Consider the following 17,815-nt stretch of genomic DNA (forward strand, 5'->3'; position numbering starts at 1 on the left):
ATAGAGCTGCAAGGGATTATGCTCAGTAAAATAAGCCAGAAAGAAAAAGAAAAATACCAGATGGTTACACTTACAGGAGAAATGGAAAGGAACCAAATAAGGGATCAGAGGAAAAAAATAACTATAATAAAGTAAAAATCAAGATCAATAGGCAACCATAGACCTGAGACATTCTGTAGGGGAGGAGGAGGGAGAAGGATCAGGACAGGGGTGGGAAGAGCACAAGGGATTATGGTGACGGTGCATGGGTGAATTGGTGATGGGAATTTCATGGGAAATCATACAATATACAAAAATAAAGGATGATGTAATAAATATAAATAAATCTACATCTCGAAAGATTTTAACTTTAAGGAACAACTTTATCACAGAGGAGCTGACTTTGTCAGTAGCCAATATACTTTACAAAAGTAAAGCATCATTGCAAAGAGCTAAACTGCTACTTCAAATTGCATTTCTGCCCTCTTATATGAGTACTAAATTGTTAGGAAATGCAAGTTTCAAGAAAAATATCGCTATTTAACACATCCTACCAAATAATACAAAATTAGTAATCAAAAAAAATGGTGGGGGAGGGGAAGAACTTACCAATCTAAAGAAAACTTTGAAAACTGAACTGTGTAACGTGGAACAACTCTTCGAACTCTTCGAGGTGATCGCTCTCTCTCTCTTCGAGGAGATCTCTCCCGGGAACGTTTTCTCTGAGGAGATCTTTCCCTGGATCTACGTCTTTCTCTCTCCCTTTCACGACTTAAAACAAAATTTTCTGAAATTACCAATACTTCTGTCTCTATCAAAGTTCTGTTTTTTTGTACATTTTATTGATGTAGCACTGCATTGTTAGTTTTTGATGTGCATCATTATAAATCTACATCTGTATATACCATATTAAGCTTACCATCAAAGTCTAATTCCATCCGTTACCACACAACTGACCTAGTTTACCCTATATAGCCACCTCTCAAAACAAGTTATTTTATAGTCTTTACTATTCAGTTTTTCCCAGTTCTTTAATAAAATAAATATAATAACTAATACTAGCAAGATTCTACAGTATGCATTTAAAAAAATAACTTAAAATTGTGGTAAAATATACATGACATAAAATTATCATTTTAATAATTTTTAGGTATACAGTTTAGTAAATTAAGTATATTCACATTGTGCAGTCATCACCATCATCAAAAACTTGCTTTTAAAAACATACCTTCGGTCATCTTTTCTGTTAGGCACTTGATCCCCTCTGTCATTCCTTCCTGAAAATCTGGATGGTGGATCTAACCTTCGTGCTGGTTGTGGCTGTGAAACTATACGGACAGGAGGCTGCAATAAACCAGCTTTAAAAGATAAAGAAATAAGGTTTTAAACTAAATCAAATGTATTATCTAATTAAATTTTATAGATAGAAAAGTTGACTTTTTAAAAGTTTTGTGGCCCAGAAAAGGCAGAGACTTTTTTTCCCCTGCAGCCCTTTAAAAATGTAAAATTTGTTTTTATTAGCTCGGGTACCATACAAAACCAGACCATAAACCAAATCCAAGAGTTACAGTTTGCCAATCCTTTAGTCTATAGACATTAAACTAAACTGCTTTACAAGATATTCAGAAGATGTAAGAATAATCCAGAGATTACTTGCACAGAGAAAAAGGAACCCCTTATTATGGACAGATTTATGGCCACTACTTTGACCAAGTAATCAAACTCAGCATGAACAATATAATATAGGAAGAACTTGACAACATGTGCCTTCTAGTATTATACATTACAAATTACAGGGCCTCCCTGGTGGCGCAAGAGGTTAAGATACAAACCTATGAAGCGATCCCCAGCCACTGCAGCACGAGTTCAATCCCCAGCCAGGGAGCTACCCACATGGTGCGGCAGACCTCCCCTGTCTTGCCTGTTGCTCCCCTCAGCAGTGTATTTCAGTCAGTCTGCCTGTTCTGTTCCCCACTCTGTCGCTCGTGAATACTCTCACCTGCCCCACACATCTGGCCTGTACCCCAGTTCTTGTATGCATAAATAAATAAATCTTTAAAAAAATAAAATAATTATGAATTACAAAAAGCACAGGTATAGAATGTTCTTGCCAAAGGTAAAAAAACAAGGAATCAAGACAAAAGAACCAACAAGTCAACTAGCCTAGTTTCTTCAAAAAGTATCAAAGAAAGAAAGGATAAACTATTCTAGGATAAAGAAACATATAGTGTAAGAAACTTGATTGGTTTACCAATTAGAAAAAAGATAAAAAAGACTTTGTAAGATAGTTGGGAGATATTTGAATATAAATAGGATGTTTACTTGCTTTTTCTTTGATGTGATTAGATTAGTTTAGTGAAATGCCACAAAGTCTACTAATTACTTCAAATGATGAAGCATAAAGTATAGATTTGTACACATGTATGCAGATAAAAACATGGTAAAATGTTAACAATTATTCAAGGTTGTGAGTATACAAATAATCGCTACACTAGTCTTTAAATGTTTTTATACAGTTGAAATTTTCCATAGTATAAACTTGGGGAAGGGAGAAAAACCCAGCCAATTCACCAATGTTTCTTATGTTAAATAACACTATTCCAACTAAGACGAATAGATACTGATTACTGACAGAATATTAATGGCCCATGGAAATTTCCCTACCTTTCTAGCAACTGAACCTTAGCTAACACCCAACACCACTAACATCAACCTCATTCCACAACATTTCTTTTCTACCATACCTTCATTATTTCTGTCAATCACCCCCATGGAACACATCACCACCCCAAAACACAACTACTTTCCTGAGTCCTTCAACAGAAGCAGTATCTCTTGAGGCAGGTAAGGGGAAAAATGATTATTTAAGTACCAATTTACAAATGGAAAATAAAATCTCTAAGGAAAATAATCAAAAATCTTAAAACTAAAGATCATCTATATGGAAGAACCAAGTAGTATGGAAACAGTTTGCATTAACGAGGTAAGTTAAGTTTAGGACAAACTCTGGGCCTCCCCGGTGGCACTGCGGGTTGAGCGCTGGGTTATAAAGCTGCCCGCAGCCTCTGCAGCGCTGGTTCGATCCCAGGCCGCCGGGCAAGAGTCCCACATGGCAGGCAGACCTCTCCTACTGCCCTCTGCTCCCCTCAGCAGTATACTTTGTCACTCTGCCTGTTCTGCTCCCTGCTCTGGCTCTGGTGAATTCTCTCACCCTCCCACACTTCTGACTGTACCCAGTGCTTATATAAATAAATAAATCTTAAAAAAAAAAAAAAAGTTTAGGATAAACTCTCACAGTAATTTGTGCACATTGCCCCTGGACATGTATATGAGAACATTCATAGCATTTCAGAAAACACAGCCAAGAAATAATACAAACAGGGCCTCCCTGGTGGTGCAAAGGGTTAAGCACCACACTATGAAGCAATCCACAGCCTCTGCAGCAGGAGTTCGATCCCCAGCCGACTAGGGAGCAACCCACATGGTGCAGCAGGCCTCTCCTGTCTTGCCCACTGCAAGACAGGAGTGTATTCAGTCACTCCTGACACTCAAGACCTGCAGTGTATTTCAGTTAATCTGCCTGTTCTGTTCCCTGCTCTGTCTCTGGTGAATCCTCTCACCACCCCCCACACCTCTGGCCTGTACCCCAGCTCTTGTATGCATAAATAAATAAATCTCATTAAAAAAAAAAAGAAATAATTCAAACATTTACTAAAGAACAGATAAATTATGTAATATCCAAACAATAGAATCTTATATAATTATGAAAATGAAAAAAATAGTTGCATGGAATAATTAGTATGAAAAATTTTAAAACATCAGAAAAAATTCTATTATAAAAGATCACATAAAAAGAATCACACATCGGGCCTCCCCGGTGGCGTAGCAGTTGAGCGCTGGGTTGCGAAGCTGCCTGTAGCCTCTGTAGTGCAGGTTCGATCCCTGGCTGCTCCCTAGCCACCGGAGGAGGGTCCTGCGTGGCGCACAGACCTCTCCAGCCGCCCGCTACTCCCCTCAGCAGTGTACTTCGGTCCTTCTGCCTGCTCTGCTCCCTGCTCTGGCTCTGGTGAATTCTCTCACCCTCCCGTGCTTCTGACTGTACCCAGTGCTTGTATAAATAAATAAATAAATCTTTAAAAAAAAAAAAAAGAAAAAAAAAAAGAATCACACATCATGTAAATTTCAAAATCAGAGCCAAACTGCATTACTAGGATGCCTATATTAAGGAAAAAACTACTTAAAAAAGAAAAAGTGGGCCTCCCCGGTGGCGCAGCGGTTGAGCGCTGGGTTGCAAAACTGCGTGCGGCCTCTGCGGCGCCGGTTCGATCCCAGGCTGCTCCCCGCCCACCGGAGGAGGGTCCCACATGGCGTGCAGACCTCTCCTGCCACCCGCTGCTCCCCTCAGCAGTGTACTTCGGTCCTTCTGCCTGCTCTGCTCCCCGCTCTGGCTCTGGTGAATTCTCTCGCCCTCCCGCACTTCTGACTGTACCCAGTGCATGTATAAACAAAACAAACAAACAAACCAGCAAACAAATAAATAAAGCATGCCTCTATTAAAACAAAACAAAACAAAACAAAACAAAACATAACAAAAAAAAGAAAGAAAAAGTTATGTTAGCAACATTGTATCACCCAAGTAGTAATTATAGAGACGCTTATGAAATACCTTGTTACATTGTAATGTTTTATTATTTTGTCATAAGTAAATCATAATTTGTAAGTAAAAATGCCACAATTATACTTTTGAAAATACCATTAAGAAGGCTTCCGTAAGTCCAGGTTATTATTTCTGACACTGTTTGAATAAGAAAATGTCTAGCATTCCAAACTATCAATTTGCAAAGAAAAATTTAAGAGGGCTCATTTATCTGATACATGAGGGCTCCAAGTGTAATCTAAAGTGCTACTACCAGATTTCACATGTACATAAAATGTTGGTATGGCTACAGAAGTCTTATAAACACTTTCCAGTATTACAGATAAAACACTAGTAATGAGTCAGGGGATTAATAGTTCTGGTATTTATTTTAAGCTCACAAAGAACATATATCTGAATTTCCCAGTTCCTGGATTTATTTTATCACAACAGGCCATTAAAAAAACACACACACTTCCATATAGCTTCATACTTCCATATAGCTATAGAACTAGAAGCAGTCTATGCAAGGTACTTAAGCTTGCTGTCATGTTCTCGGGAAGCCCCTACACCTTTGTAATTAAAAGTGCACTTTCATTATTTTAACAACTAGACAATTAGGTATTAGTCTGAACCATAAAAAGCAAAGCTCTAATGCGTATACCTTTCTGCTGTGGCTGCTGTAATAAAGGTTGTGGTTGAGTCTGCAATAATGGTGTTATAGAAGCTGCTGAAATCTGTGCCTGCAGCAGGGACTGTGGCTGGGGTTGAGCCTGAACACCAAATGTTGTCTGCGGTGCAATAGGCTGAAGTACTGCAGGAGGAGTCTTCAGTAAGGGTTGGGTTTGGGACTGATTCTTAATAGTAAGAGAATAAAGAAAAAAGTCTTTGTGAATTGGAAGACTCAATAACCAAGCTTCTGTATTACAAAATTCGGTAATTTATATACCTGATTTGGCAGCGTTTGGATTCTTTGTGCATTCCATTTAAAAGGCATATTGGGATTATATGTAGCTTCAACCAATACTCTGTCTCCCACTTGAGGGGTTTTCCCTTTTACAGCACTGCAAAATAAATAAAAGACAAATATGAATAAAAGATGCCTCTAAAAAAGATTTAAATATTTAGTATTTTAAAGTTAAATATATCCAAAACAGAAGTCTAAGTAGCCCCTTTAAAAAGTAGATACAGGGCCTCCCCTGGTGGCGCAGTGGTTGAGCACTGGGCTGCGAAGCTGCCCACAGCCTCTGCAGTGCCGGTTCGATCCCTGGCCGCCAGTGAGGGTCTCACATGGCACGCAGACCTCTCCTGTCGCCCGTTGCTCCCCTCAGCAGGGGATTTCTTCGTCAGTCTGCCTGCTCTGCTCTCCCCTCTGGCTCTGGTGAATTCTCTTACCCTCCCGCGCTTCTGACTGTACCCAGTGCTTATATAAATAAATAAATTTAAAAAAAAAAAAAGAATTAAGATTTGTTTTGGGGGCCTCCCTGGTGGTGCAAGGGGTTAAGCACAGTACTCTGCAGCTATCTGCAATCTTTGCAGCTTAAGTTTGATCCCTGGCCGGCCAGGGAGCTACCCACATGGCACAGCAGACCTCTCCTGTCTTGCCCGCTGCTCCCCTCAGCAGTGTGTTTCAATCAGTCTGCCTGTTCTGCTCCCCACTCTGTCTCTGGTGAATCCTCTCACCTCCGCACCTCTGGCCTATACCCCAATTATTCTATGCAATAAATAAATAAAAATAATAAATAAATCTTCAAAAAATATTAAATAGCTAAAGAAATTCCTACTTCCTGTAACCACTACAGATCGTGATTCAATCCCATGCATTGTCAATAAAAATTTAGTATATACTGTCATCAGATGTCACACAGAAGATTAAATTTTAAAAGCCCTGACTATTTTAATCCCAGTCTGTTTATGAATATTGCTAGAAATATCAACTCACTCCTACAAAACATTTATAAAGTATTCACCATAATCAGTATGTCCCAAGATCAAATGCTAACTTCAGACACATTCCCCATTAAAAAAAGTCAGAGGTATAAATATAATACAAACCGGTAACTGAAACAGAAAATTAGAGCTAAACCACAATTCTATGCCATGGTTGAAACAGATGCCTTAATGCTAAGTATTTAATGCTTAAATACAAGGAGGCATTTGCCAACACCAATGAGGTTTACCTAAGCTGAAAAAATACATCTTCATCCACAAATCCAAAAGTATCGTGTAGTTTGGTAACCACCCCTGTAAAAACACGCTGTTTCTGAGGTTGGGTTTGTTGTTGACTGGACCTTGGTGTTGGATATGATACAGTTATCTGTGCTGCAGGCTGAGGAGTAGACAGGCTAAGGCTTGTAGGCAGTGCAACAGCTGGCTATAAAACAAAATCAACACCAAATTAAGGTAATTTAATTCTAGGATTTAAAACAACCTAGAATTAAAAATCACTATTTAAAACTAACTCCAATGATAAAAATAATTTATTTGAAGTTATAAGACACATTTTCTAACTCCCAAGTCTGAGAATTTTTGAATTATTGTTGATCTATATCATCATGAAGTCCCCTTAGATGAATGTCTTCACAGGTTGTTCCAAAGGGAAAAAGATACAATATTGCAATGGATTTTTAAAAAACACAGCATATTTAGTTGACTCTTAAAAATTCAAAATGCATTAACAGTATAAAATATAATAAAGACTCAAAAAATCCTATATTAAGTGAAATAAATCAGATAAAACAGCTTTTGTATGATCTCATATATATGTGGAATCTAAAAAAAACAAAAACAAAAATCAAAGTACCCATAGAAAAAGAGAACAGATTGATGGTTGCCAAAGGAGAGGGTGGAGAAATGGGTAAAGATGGTCAAAAAGTACATACTTCTAGTTATAAGACAAATAAATTTTGGGGATGTAATATAAATAAGTTACTATAGATAATATCTGTATTATATATTTGAAATTGCTCAGAGATCTTCATAGTTCTCATCAGAAGAAAAAAATTTAACTGTCACATGATATATGTTACCTAAACTTATTGTGGTGATAATTTCACAACATAAACATGTATCAAATCATTTTTTTGTATTCCTTAAATAAATATTGTATCAATTACATCTCAATAAAACTGGAGGGAAAACATTACTTTTATTGGTCTTTTTTCTGGCACAATCAAGCATGGACAGTAACATTAAAACTTCTGTATATAAAAGAAATAAAATCATTAAAAAGAAGAAAACTATCATCTGATTCTTCAATTCAAATCATGGGATTTGTTCTATACCTGCTGTGAGATAAAGCCACTCTCTCAGTTCTATAACTAAAAAAGCAAGATACTATAAATAATAAAAGAACTAAGCATTGGGCCTCCCCTGGTGGCGCAGTGGTTGAGCGCTGGGTTGCGAGGCAGCCTCTGCAGCGCCAGTTCCATCCCCGGCCACCAGCGAGGGTCCCACAAAAAACAAACAAACAAACAAACAAACAAACAAACAAACAAACAAACAAACTAAGCATTTCTTAAAACAATAACCACAAAATTATTTTCTTATGAAATTTAATATCCTAAGAAACTAATGCTTTCTGGACACACTTTAGGAAATACTATTCTTAGGAAAGACAACCTTTCATAGCTTTTCTAATTAATTTGGAAATTCTATTAGAGATTAAAAACATAAATTTTAGTTAATTTCAGCTCTTTAGTAAAGACAAATGGGGTTGATTTCTCAACGAACTGTGCTTTATTAAAAAAAAAAAAAAAAGACAACAGGTTCAAGGCTAACAGGTACAACAGATTACACAGTAAGAAATTTCTCAAAATTACACAGTGAGAAGTTTCTCTCCTACTCTTGATCCTCAGCTTATCCAGTTCCCTAACCATGAACCACTTCTGATCACTAGTTATTAGAGGTTCCACTTCCTTTTTAACAATTGCATAGCATTTCACTTTAGCACATACCAGAGATCACTGTTCCATGGCTCATGGGCCAAATCCAGACCAAAACTTAAGGATTTGAATAGCTTATAAACCAACAATGTATTTTAAACTTTTAAAAGGTTGTAAAGAAGAAAAAATATATATGCAAGAGTCCATGACTGGTTCACAAAGTCTAAAGTAGCACTTCATATCATTTTAATGTTGTTGAAAATTAAGCCGATGATGGAATACAATTAGCACCTACTAAGATCAAGCTAAAAAAAAATCTAACATCTACAAAAAACTTCCTAAAAATATTAGCTAAAGAAAGTATAAAATCTAAAATCGGTATTAAGATCTTATATTTATTCAAACCAGCTTTGATCTGTCATCAAAACCACATAAGAAAAAACATGAACAACATACTTTCCATCTTAACATTTTATTGCTAAACTATTATGGAACTCCAACAAACATTCTTCTCTACACTCTGAAAGAAAAACCAGAATAGGAGTAAAACTTTGCTCTACTCTTCACTCAGCCAAAAAAATAAAGTAATACCAAACTAACCTGTGTTAAAAGAGTCTGCTGAGGTTGCTGTAACTGAAAATAGAAAAACAAACAAAAAAAGGAAAGAAAAAGAAAATGATTGATCAGATTTATTGTTTTATAGAAGCTTTAAAGAAGGAAAAATTCCAATTAAGTGGGTACTTTACTTCTAATTAAAAAATACATAGGAGCTCCCCTGCCTGCCTGGAACTATGCGGATGTCTTTTTCTTTCTCTCTTCTTTTCCTTATAAATCTGTCTTTTAAAATGTAAAAAACAAAAACAAAACACCAAAAATAAGTAATATGTTAAGTAACAGAAGTCATCAGATTTCCTAAAATAATTCTAACTGTAGATGTGCTATACAACTAAGTCATTTGGTAGCAATAAAGGACTTTATCTTTTTTGTTATTTCATAGGAATAACACCCATAAAAAAAGTCAGGTTCCTTGAGGGAAAGAGTTCTCATTCTGCCACTTGCTAAGATTCAGCCTCATCAATATGCTACTTGTAACAAAAATTATCAGCAGCTATGTAGTTCATATCTATCCCTAAAATGAGAAGCATTCCTGATGGCTCAGTTACCATGGGCATAGGGACTATAACGGAATATATCCTCTTGCTGACAAATGTTTTTCTGGCAATAGAAAAGTAAAAGGTATTGATGTGAGGGAGGAAATTTTAAAACTTTGGATAAGAAACTTGATTTTAGTTATGATAAAATAACCCATATGAGGTTCTAATTCAAACAGTTTGCTCAGGGTCACCATTAATGGAGGTTATTTATCTCTATTATACCCAAGCTCACCATGATATAAGTTAAATCTACCAAAGTACGATTTTTCTCTAATTCAAGGATGGATGAGTTATGGCATTTTTAAAGGCAAGAACATTTTAGTACTGCCATTTTCAAGTGGTTCAACATAACAGTTTTAATGTATTTCATAACAGCACTAAATAAGTTGAAGATTACTTTAAAAAAAAAAGACAGGAGCTTCCCTGGTGGCGCAAGGGGTTAAGCACAGCACTATGAAGCAATCTGCAGCCTCTGCAGCATGAGTTTGATCCCCAGCCGGCCAGGGAGCAACAACATGGCATACCAGACCTCTCCTGAGTCGCCTGCTGCTCCCCTCAGCAGTGTAGTTCAGTCAATCTGCCTGTTCTGTTCCCCACTCGGTCTCTGGTGAATGCTCTCTCACACACACACCCACTCTCTGGCCTGTACCCCAGCTCTTGTATGCATAAATAAATAAATCTTTTAAATAAATAAATAAATAAAAAGATAGCCAATTTGGCATCAATCACTTTTCCTTTTTTTTAGAAGTTTAAAGCAATTATTAGTGGGATATTGTAATTCTCAGGAAAAATGCAATGATCCTAAAACCTCTAAGGACTTAAGCCAAGAATAAAAATGGGTCATGGAACTAGGGATAACACTTTATGTTTTGAGGAGCCTCATGTGTCTCCATGGTGCCTTTGGATATAGTTTTTGCTCCTCTTTTATATACCCTTCCCCACTCCTAAATGCCACACTTTCCTAAAGGTTCTTAATGACACTGAGAAGAAAAGAAGACTTAGTCTCTAAGTATAAGGCAGGTGATTAGGCTAGAACCTATCTAATTTCAGCAAGGTAAATTTTTTTCCTTGACATGCATCTCCTTAGATTCAGTTTGTCTTTCCTATTCCTATCATTACTTGAAGAATATGATTAGAGTGTAAGGCGAGGGAAAAGGGGTGAAAGAAACTTTCCTTTTATAGACTAAGTTAGAAATTTTCAAAATTGTTCAAATGTGCCTTGGGAGTAGAAAATAGATAAGGGGAGGCTTCCTCCCATTTTCAAAATTTCTATTTTAATATTCTATATATTGGGTTTCTATATGTCATTTGAATGGAAGTGGCAGGGGGGAAGGAAGGTATTGCTGTCTTACAAAAAAAAAAAAAAAAAAAAAAAGGCTAAAGTACAGTCTCTCTAGGGTTTTTTCTTCAAATAGAAAAAAAAGCTCTCCTTATTTTCATACAATAAGGCCAGAGATTTCAAGCAGGTATATTGGGCCAAAGATTCAGTAACAGAATAAGTCTTTTGAGATTATCCTCTGTATGCTTTCTTGACATGTGACAAAGACTGGCAGCCAGGTGAAAATCTGGGTTTTAAGGATCTCTCTCCTATTGGCCTATCCCTTATGCATCTCATTTCTCCCACACCCCCCAAATTCAAATCACACATTAAGGTAAAGGTAACTAAAAGGAAACAGAATGTATGCAATTAAATTTGAGTAAGTCGCTATTTCTAAATCAATTTCAACACGGAAAATATAAACTGACCTGTTGTTGCACACTATAGAGGGCCTGCTGAGGTTGTGAATATTGCTGGAAAAGAAAATTTTTAAAAGAAACATATGAATAATAGTTCTATTCATTCTCAAAAAGTGAGATACATACATATAAATACATAAGCAAAATTACACTAAAAGACATTTTCTAGAATAAACCTTCATCTAAACTAAACAAAATGGTGAGGACTTAAATCTGGGATCCACCAAAAACTGAATTTTGTTCAAATATTTAAGGTCTAAGAACTACCCAGTTTAAGAATTTTGTCTATGTAACTATTTCTCTGTACATCCTGAGTATATATAATTTTTATCATCAGAAAAAACTATAAACATAATAAAATTCCACAACCACTCAATTCTTTAAACAATGAAGGTACAGATTTGATAAGTTTTCTATGTCACATATTAAAACCTACTGAAGATTCATTCACCTGTTGCAATGCAGCTGCTGCAGCTACGGCTTGTTGTTGTAATGCTGCACTTTGAGTTAACTGATAGTTTGCTGGGGTTTGTGTGGTAAGGCCTGCTGCTGCCAATGCAGTTTGCTGTGTATAAATGGTAGGAGATGCTCCAAGGAGTGATGGTTGCTGAACACCCAATGCAGCTAAAATGAGATTTAAAAAAAAGAGGGGTGGGGGGGAGTAGAAATCAAGGTTATTTGGATCCATTCCAAGATTTTTCCATGAGTGCTTAGTTACCCATTATAGTAAGAATCATATAGCAAGGTTGTATTACATAAGAAGCCACACTGGGGCCTCCCCAGTGGCGCAGCAGTTGAGCGCTGGGTTGCGAAGCTGCCCGCAGCCTCTGCAGCGCTAGTTCGATCCCCAGCTGCTTGCTCCCTGGCCACCGGAGGAGGGTCCCACATGGCGTGCAGACCTCTCCTGCCGCCCGTTGCTCCCCTCAGCAGTGCACTTCAGTCTTTCTGCCTGCTCTGCTCCCCGGTCTGGTGAAATCTCTCACCCTCCTGCGCTTCTGACTGTACCCAGTGCTTGTATAAATAAATAAAATAAATAAATAAAATTAAAAAAAAAAAAAAAAGAAGCCACACTGAAAACGTCCTACTAAACAGAATTTTCATGCACTTCTACTTTGCATTAAAGAATCAATTTGAGGCTTATTGAATTTTACTCACACTGTACCTGGAGAAATATAATGGTATTAAACAGATGGGAAATTTAAAAAAATAATAATTATAAAACCAGGAAACAAACAAAAACACCTAAAAAGCACAGTAAGTTTTCAATTTTAGTACACTACAATACTGAGAATTAAGAGATAAAATATTGGGCCTCCCCTGGTGGCGCAGCGGTCGAGTGCTGGTCTGCGAGGCTGCCCGCAGCCTCTGCAGCGCCGGTTGGATCCCTGGCCGCTGGCCAGGGTCACACATGGTGTGCAGACCTCTCCTGCCACGCCCACTGCTCCCCTCAGCAGTGTACTTCATCAGTCTGCCTGTTCTGTTCCCCGCTCTGCTCTGATGAATTCTCTCACCCTCCCGCGCTTCTGACTGTACCCAGTGCTTGTATAGATAAATAAATAAATCTTTAGGGGGAAAAAAAAAAGATAAAATATTTAACCATTTAGTGATTTAAAATGATCACCTGCTTAAGCCAAATATTGAGGGGTAGATTCAGAATAACAGATTTAGGTACTTAATGGCTAATGTATGTTTAGACAGTTAAAAGTTGAAGAGAACAAGAGAACATGAAAAAGATTTTACTCGATGCTTTTATGTAATTCCATTAAATGCAAAAAAGCAACCAATTCAAAATTCCATTCTAGCATTACACTTCCCAAAATTGTGTCTCCTGGAAAACAGACTAGTTCCCTGGAACATTACAGTTTGGGGGGAAAAGGGGTCCAAGGTATAAAAAATTTAGGCACCCCCTGATGGACGAAGGGTTAATCTCAGCGCTATCACCTCTACAGCCTCAGTTTGATGCCTGACAAAGGAGCGAACCCACATATGAAGCAGCTGACCTCTCCTGTCTCACCCGCTGCTCCCCTTAGCAGTGTATTTCAGTAAATCCACCTGTCTGCTCACCACTCTGTCTCTGGTGAAGCCTCTCATTCCCTGCACATCTGTCTACACCACAGTTCTTCTACAAAAAAGTTTTAAAAAAACCAACAACGACAAAGCAAGGCAAACACATGCCAGAAATCATGTTTAGAGTTCTTATAAATTCCCTTATTCTTTGCAAAACCAATGAATTTCAAAAATTAAAGGAGACTCTGGGGCCTCAGGGTGGTCTAGGGGTTAAGTTTCAGAGGTATAACCACGATGGCCCACGTTGGGGGACCTGAGTTTAATCCCTGGCCAGGACTTAAGCCACATGGTGCAGCAGACCTCTCCTGTCTCACTCACTGGTCCTCTTAAGGGTGTATTTCAGTAAATGTGCCTGCTCTTCTCTCCAATATGTCTGCTGAATCCTTTCATCCCCTATTACCTCTGGCCTACACCCCAGTTCTTCTACACAAAAATAAATTAAAAAAAAATTAGGGCCTTCCCGAGTGGCTCAGTGGTTAGCTTCAGTGCTACCACCATCCCACCGCCTGAGTTCAATCCCTGGCCAGGGAGTTAACCCACATGGCATAGCAGACCTCTCCTGCCTTGCCTGCTGCTCCCCTCTGCACTATATTTCAGGAGATCTGCCTGTTTTGTTCCCCACTCTCTGGTGAATCCTCTCACCCCCTGCACCTCTGGCCTACACCCTAGTTCTTGTATGTATAAATAAAAATAAAAATTTAAAAAATAAAAACAAAATTTTAAAAAATGAGATCTTTATTTAAAAAGGGGAAGGAGACTCTGAGGTGGGAATAAACATCCCAAATGGGATAAATACACGGTAACTAAGTGCATACCACATTATCTTTTTTTAAAGATTTATTTATGCATACAAGAACCGGGGTAAGGCCTGAGGTGTCGGTGAGAGGATTCACCAGAGAAAGAGTGGGGAACAAAACAGGCAGACTGAAAACACAGCTGAGGGGAGCAGCAGGCAAGACAGGAGAGGTTTGCTGTGCCATGTGGGTTGCTTGCTGGCTGGGGATTGAACTCATGCTGCAGAGGCTGCGGACAGCTTCATAGTGCTATGCTTAACCCCTTGCGCGACCAGAGAGGCCCCCTGTATCATCTTTTATTTTTAAGGTAAGTCATATCATAGATAGGCAGAGAAGTGAACCACATTAATGAAATGGCTTTAAATAGAAAGGAAATATCAACACCAATGGAGGTTCAAAATGAGGTTAACTGCAATGAGAATAGAGGAAAAGATAGCAAAATCTAGGGCATAAGTTCTAACTAGTGGGTCCTATCAACCTTCTGAAATTAGTTTTTGAGATTCTATTCTAAGCCCATAATGCACCCAATGACTGAAAATATTCACTACCTTTTTTTTTTTTTAAATAGAGGCATATTTTATTTATTTATTTATTTGTTTATTTTGTTAGTACATGCACTGGGTACAGTCAGAAGCGCGGGAGGGTGAGAGAATCCACCAGAGCCAGAGTGGGGAGCAGAGCAGGCAGAAGGACCGAAGTACACTGCTGAGGGGAGCAGCGGGCGGCAGGAGAGGTCTGCACTCCATGCGGGACCCTCCTCTGGTGGCCGGGGAGCAGCCGGGGATCGAACCGGCGCCACAGAGGCTGCGGGCAGCCTTGCAACCCAGCGCTCAACTGCTGCGCCACCGGGGAGGCCCAATATTCACTACCTTTTAAGAATAAGAAATCAAGGTACAAGATAGAATTTTTTTTTTTAAAGATTTATCTTTATTTATTTATACAAGCACTGGGTACAGTCAGAAGCGCGGGAGGGTGAGAGAATTCACCAGAGCCAGAGCGGGGAGCAGAGTAGGCAGAAGGAGCGAAGTACACTGCTGAGGGGAGCAGCGGGCGGCAGGAAAGGTCTGCACGCCATGTGGGACCCTCCTCTGGTGGCCGGGGAGCAGCCGGGGATCGAACCGGCACTGCAGAGGCTGCGGGCAGCTTCGCAACCCAGCGCTCAGCCACTGCGCCACCGGGGAGGCCCCAAAATAGAATTTTTATATATCGAATATTTCAAGTGTTATAATCTTTTTTTAAAAAAAGATTTATTTTATTTATACAAAAACGGGTACAGGCCAGAGGCAAGGGTGAGAGGATTCACCAGAGACAGAGTGGGGAACAGAACAAGTAGACTGACCGAAATACACTGTTGAGGGGAACAGCAGGAGAGACAGGAGAAGTCTCCCGCGCCATGTGGGTTGCTCCCTGGCCGGCCAGGAATCGAACCCGTGCTGCAGAGGCTGCGGACAGCTTCACAGCGCTGCGCTCAACCTGCTGAGCCACCGGGAAGGCCCTCAAGTGTTATAATCTTGTATAACTTTACTCTCCAATATACTGGCCACCAGATGAGTGGCTATTTCAATATAAATCAGTTAAAATTAAAAAAAATAAATAAGAAATTCAGTTCCTCGGTCACATTAACAACATTTAAAGTGTTCAATAGCCATATGCCACTAGTGACTACTATATTAGACAACCAAGATACAGAATGTATCTGCCATCACAGAAAATTCTTCTTGGTGAAGAATGCTGTTCTATGAGGAAGGGGTAAATGAAGCTTAACTAATCACTATTATATTGGGATGTTGCTAGTCTCTATAAAGATAATATCCTGGTAGGGCCTCCCTGGTGGTGCAAGGGGTTAAGACGCAACCTATAAAGCAATAAGTAGCCTCTGCAGCACAAGTTCGATCCCCGGCCATCCAGGGAGCTACCCACATGGCACAGAAGACCTCTCCTGATGCGACCGCTCTCAATCTGCCTGTTCTGTTCCCCACTCTGTCTGGTGAAGTCTCTCACCCCCTGCACTTCTGGTCTGTACCCCAGTTCTTGTATGCATAAATAATAAAGTAAATCTTTAAAAAAACAAAAAAGGTAATATCCTAGTAGACCATTGTTCTTCCATTCTCAAAGCTCCATGTAATGGTGACTTAGTGATCTTGACTGTTGTCTCTTTTACCTATTATTCAAATTTCAGTCAACCTTCTAGGCAGTTGAAATCATTTATGTGATAATCATTTATAATCTGGTATTTACATACTTTGAGACCCCCAATTCTTGCAAGGAGTCTGCATCACCCAAAGTTAATTCTAATTTTCAATGCTACTTCCAATATATTTTCAGTTATAAAAATCAAAATTAGCTCCCAGGTCACAAAATACACAGTGTGAGAGAAGTCATAGCTACATAAACATGAGCTGCACAGTAAACTCAGAATAGACAGGTAACTCACGAGTTTGCAGTTTTGTATGTTAATGCAGTTCTCAATGTATAAGAGCACAAGGAAGACACGTTCAGAAGAGCAGAAAAATGTTTTAGCAACAATGTGTTACTACATAGCATCAGTATTGTTTAAACAAGGTAAACCTACATAAGCAGCAATCCTTTTTACCAAGTAGGTTGCAAAAATCCAACTCTATTAAGGATTAACTAATCTAAGTGACGTTAACATAATATATCAGGTATTGAATAATCTGAGCTACTGATTCAAGAGACTGGAGTTTTAAAAGATGGGGGGGATTAAAAGACTTCAGAATAGGGCCTCCCCGGTGGCGCAGCGGTTGAGCACTGGGTTGCGAAGCTGCCCGCGGCCTCTGCGGCGCCGGTTTGATCCCCAACTGCTCCCCGGCCACCAGAGGAGGGTCCCACATGGCACGCAGACCTCTCCTGCCGCCCGCTGCTCCCCTCAGCAGTGTACTTCGCTCCTTCTGCCTGCTCTGCTCCCCGCTCTGGCTCTGGTGAATTCTCTCACCCTCCCGCGCTTCTGACTACCCAGTGCATATATAAACAACAACAACAACAACAAAAAACCAATAAATAAATAAATAAAACATGCCTCTATTAAAAAAAAAAGACATCAGAATAAAAAGGCAGAAAATGGAGTTATACTTGAAACACTTGTATTGGTTATTAATGTCACTCAAGTGTTAAAGCACCACATATCACATAAATGACTATGTCTAATTCCTGAACTAATTCATTTTTCTCAACAGGATATAATCTCCTTATAAATAGAAACAGTCAAAAGATTGGGTGACAAAATAGGTCTGAATCTGCTAAATCCACACATTAATATTACTACAAATATACACATAAGATTTTGAGTTAGATATATGGAAGGTTCCCCAACAAGATACAGTTGATCTAAGGGCTATTTAAAGATCATGCCAGGCCTCCCTGGTGGGGCAAGGGGTTAAGACACAACCTATGAAGATATTCGCAGCCTCTACAGCATGAGTTCAATCCTGACCAGGGAGCTACACACATGGCACAGCAGACCTCTCCTGACTCACCTGCTGCTCTCCTCAGCAGTGTATCTCAATCTACCTGTTCTGTTTCTCACTCTGTCCCTGGTAAATCCTC

At 39.0% G+C, this 17,815-nt stretch overlaps 1 protein-coding gene across 1 annotated transcript in view; it reads right to left on the bottom strand.

Annotated features, from left to right (window-relative positions):
• CCAR1 (cell division cycle and apoptosis regulator 1) overlaps positions 1 to 17,815 on the bottom strand; it is a gene marked incomplete at both ends in the record, with an annotated part of 50,822 nt that overhangs the window by 27,276 nt on the left and 5,731 nt on the right. The window contains 8 exons of the mRNA XM_084245454.1: positions 589 to 750; positions 1,208 to 1,337; positions 5,280 to 5,472; positions 5,565 to 5,679; positions 6,796 to 6,989; positions 9,100 to 9,132; positions 11,400 to 11,444; positions 11,842 to 12,014. Coding sequence (XP_084101580.1) covers positions 589 to 750; positions 1,208 to 1,337; positions 5,280 to 5,472; positions 5,565 to 5,679; positions 6,796 to 6,989; positions 9,100 to 9,132; positions 11,400 to 11,444; positions 11,842 to 12,014 — 1,045 coding nt within the window. The remainder of the gene's footprint in view (positions 1 to 588; positions 751 to 1,207; positions 1,338 to 5,279; positions 5,473 to 5,564; positions 5,680 to 6,795; positions 6,990 to 9,099; positions 9,133 to 11,399; positions 11,445 to 11,841; positions 12,015 to 17,815) is intronic.

Source organism: Talpa europaea, assembly GCF_964194135.1.
Source record: "Talpa europaea genome assembly, chromosome: 10".
NCBI lineage: Eukaryota > Metazoa > Chordata > Mammalia > Eulipotyphla > Talpidae > Talpa > Talpa europaea.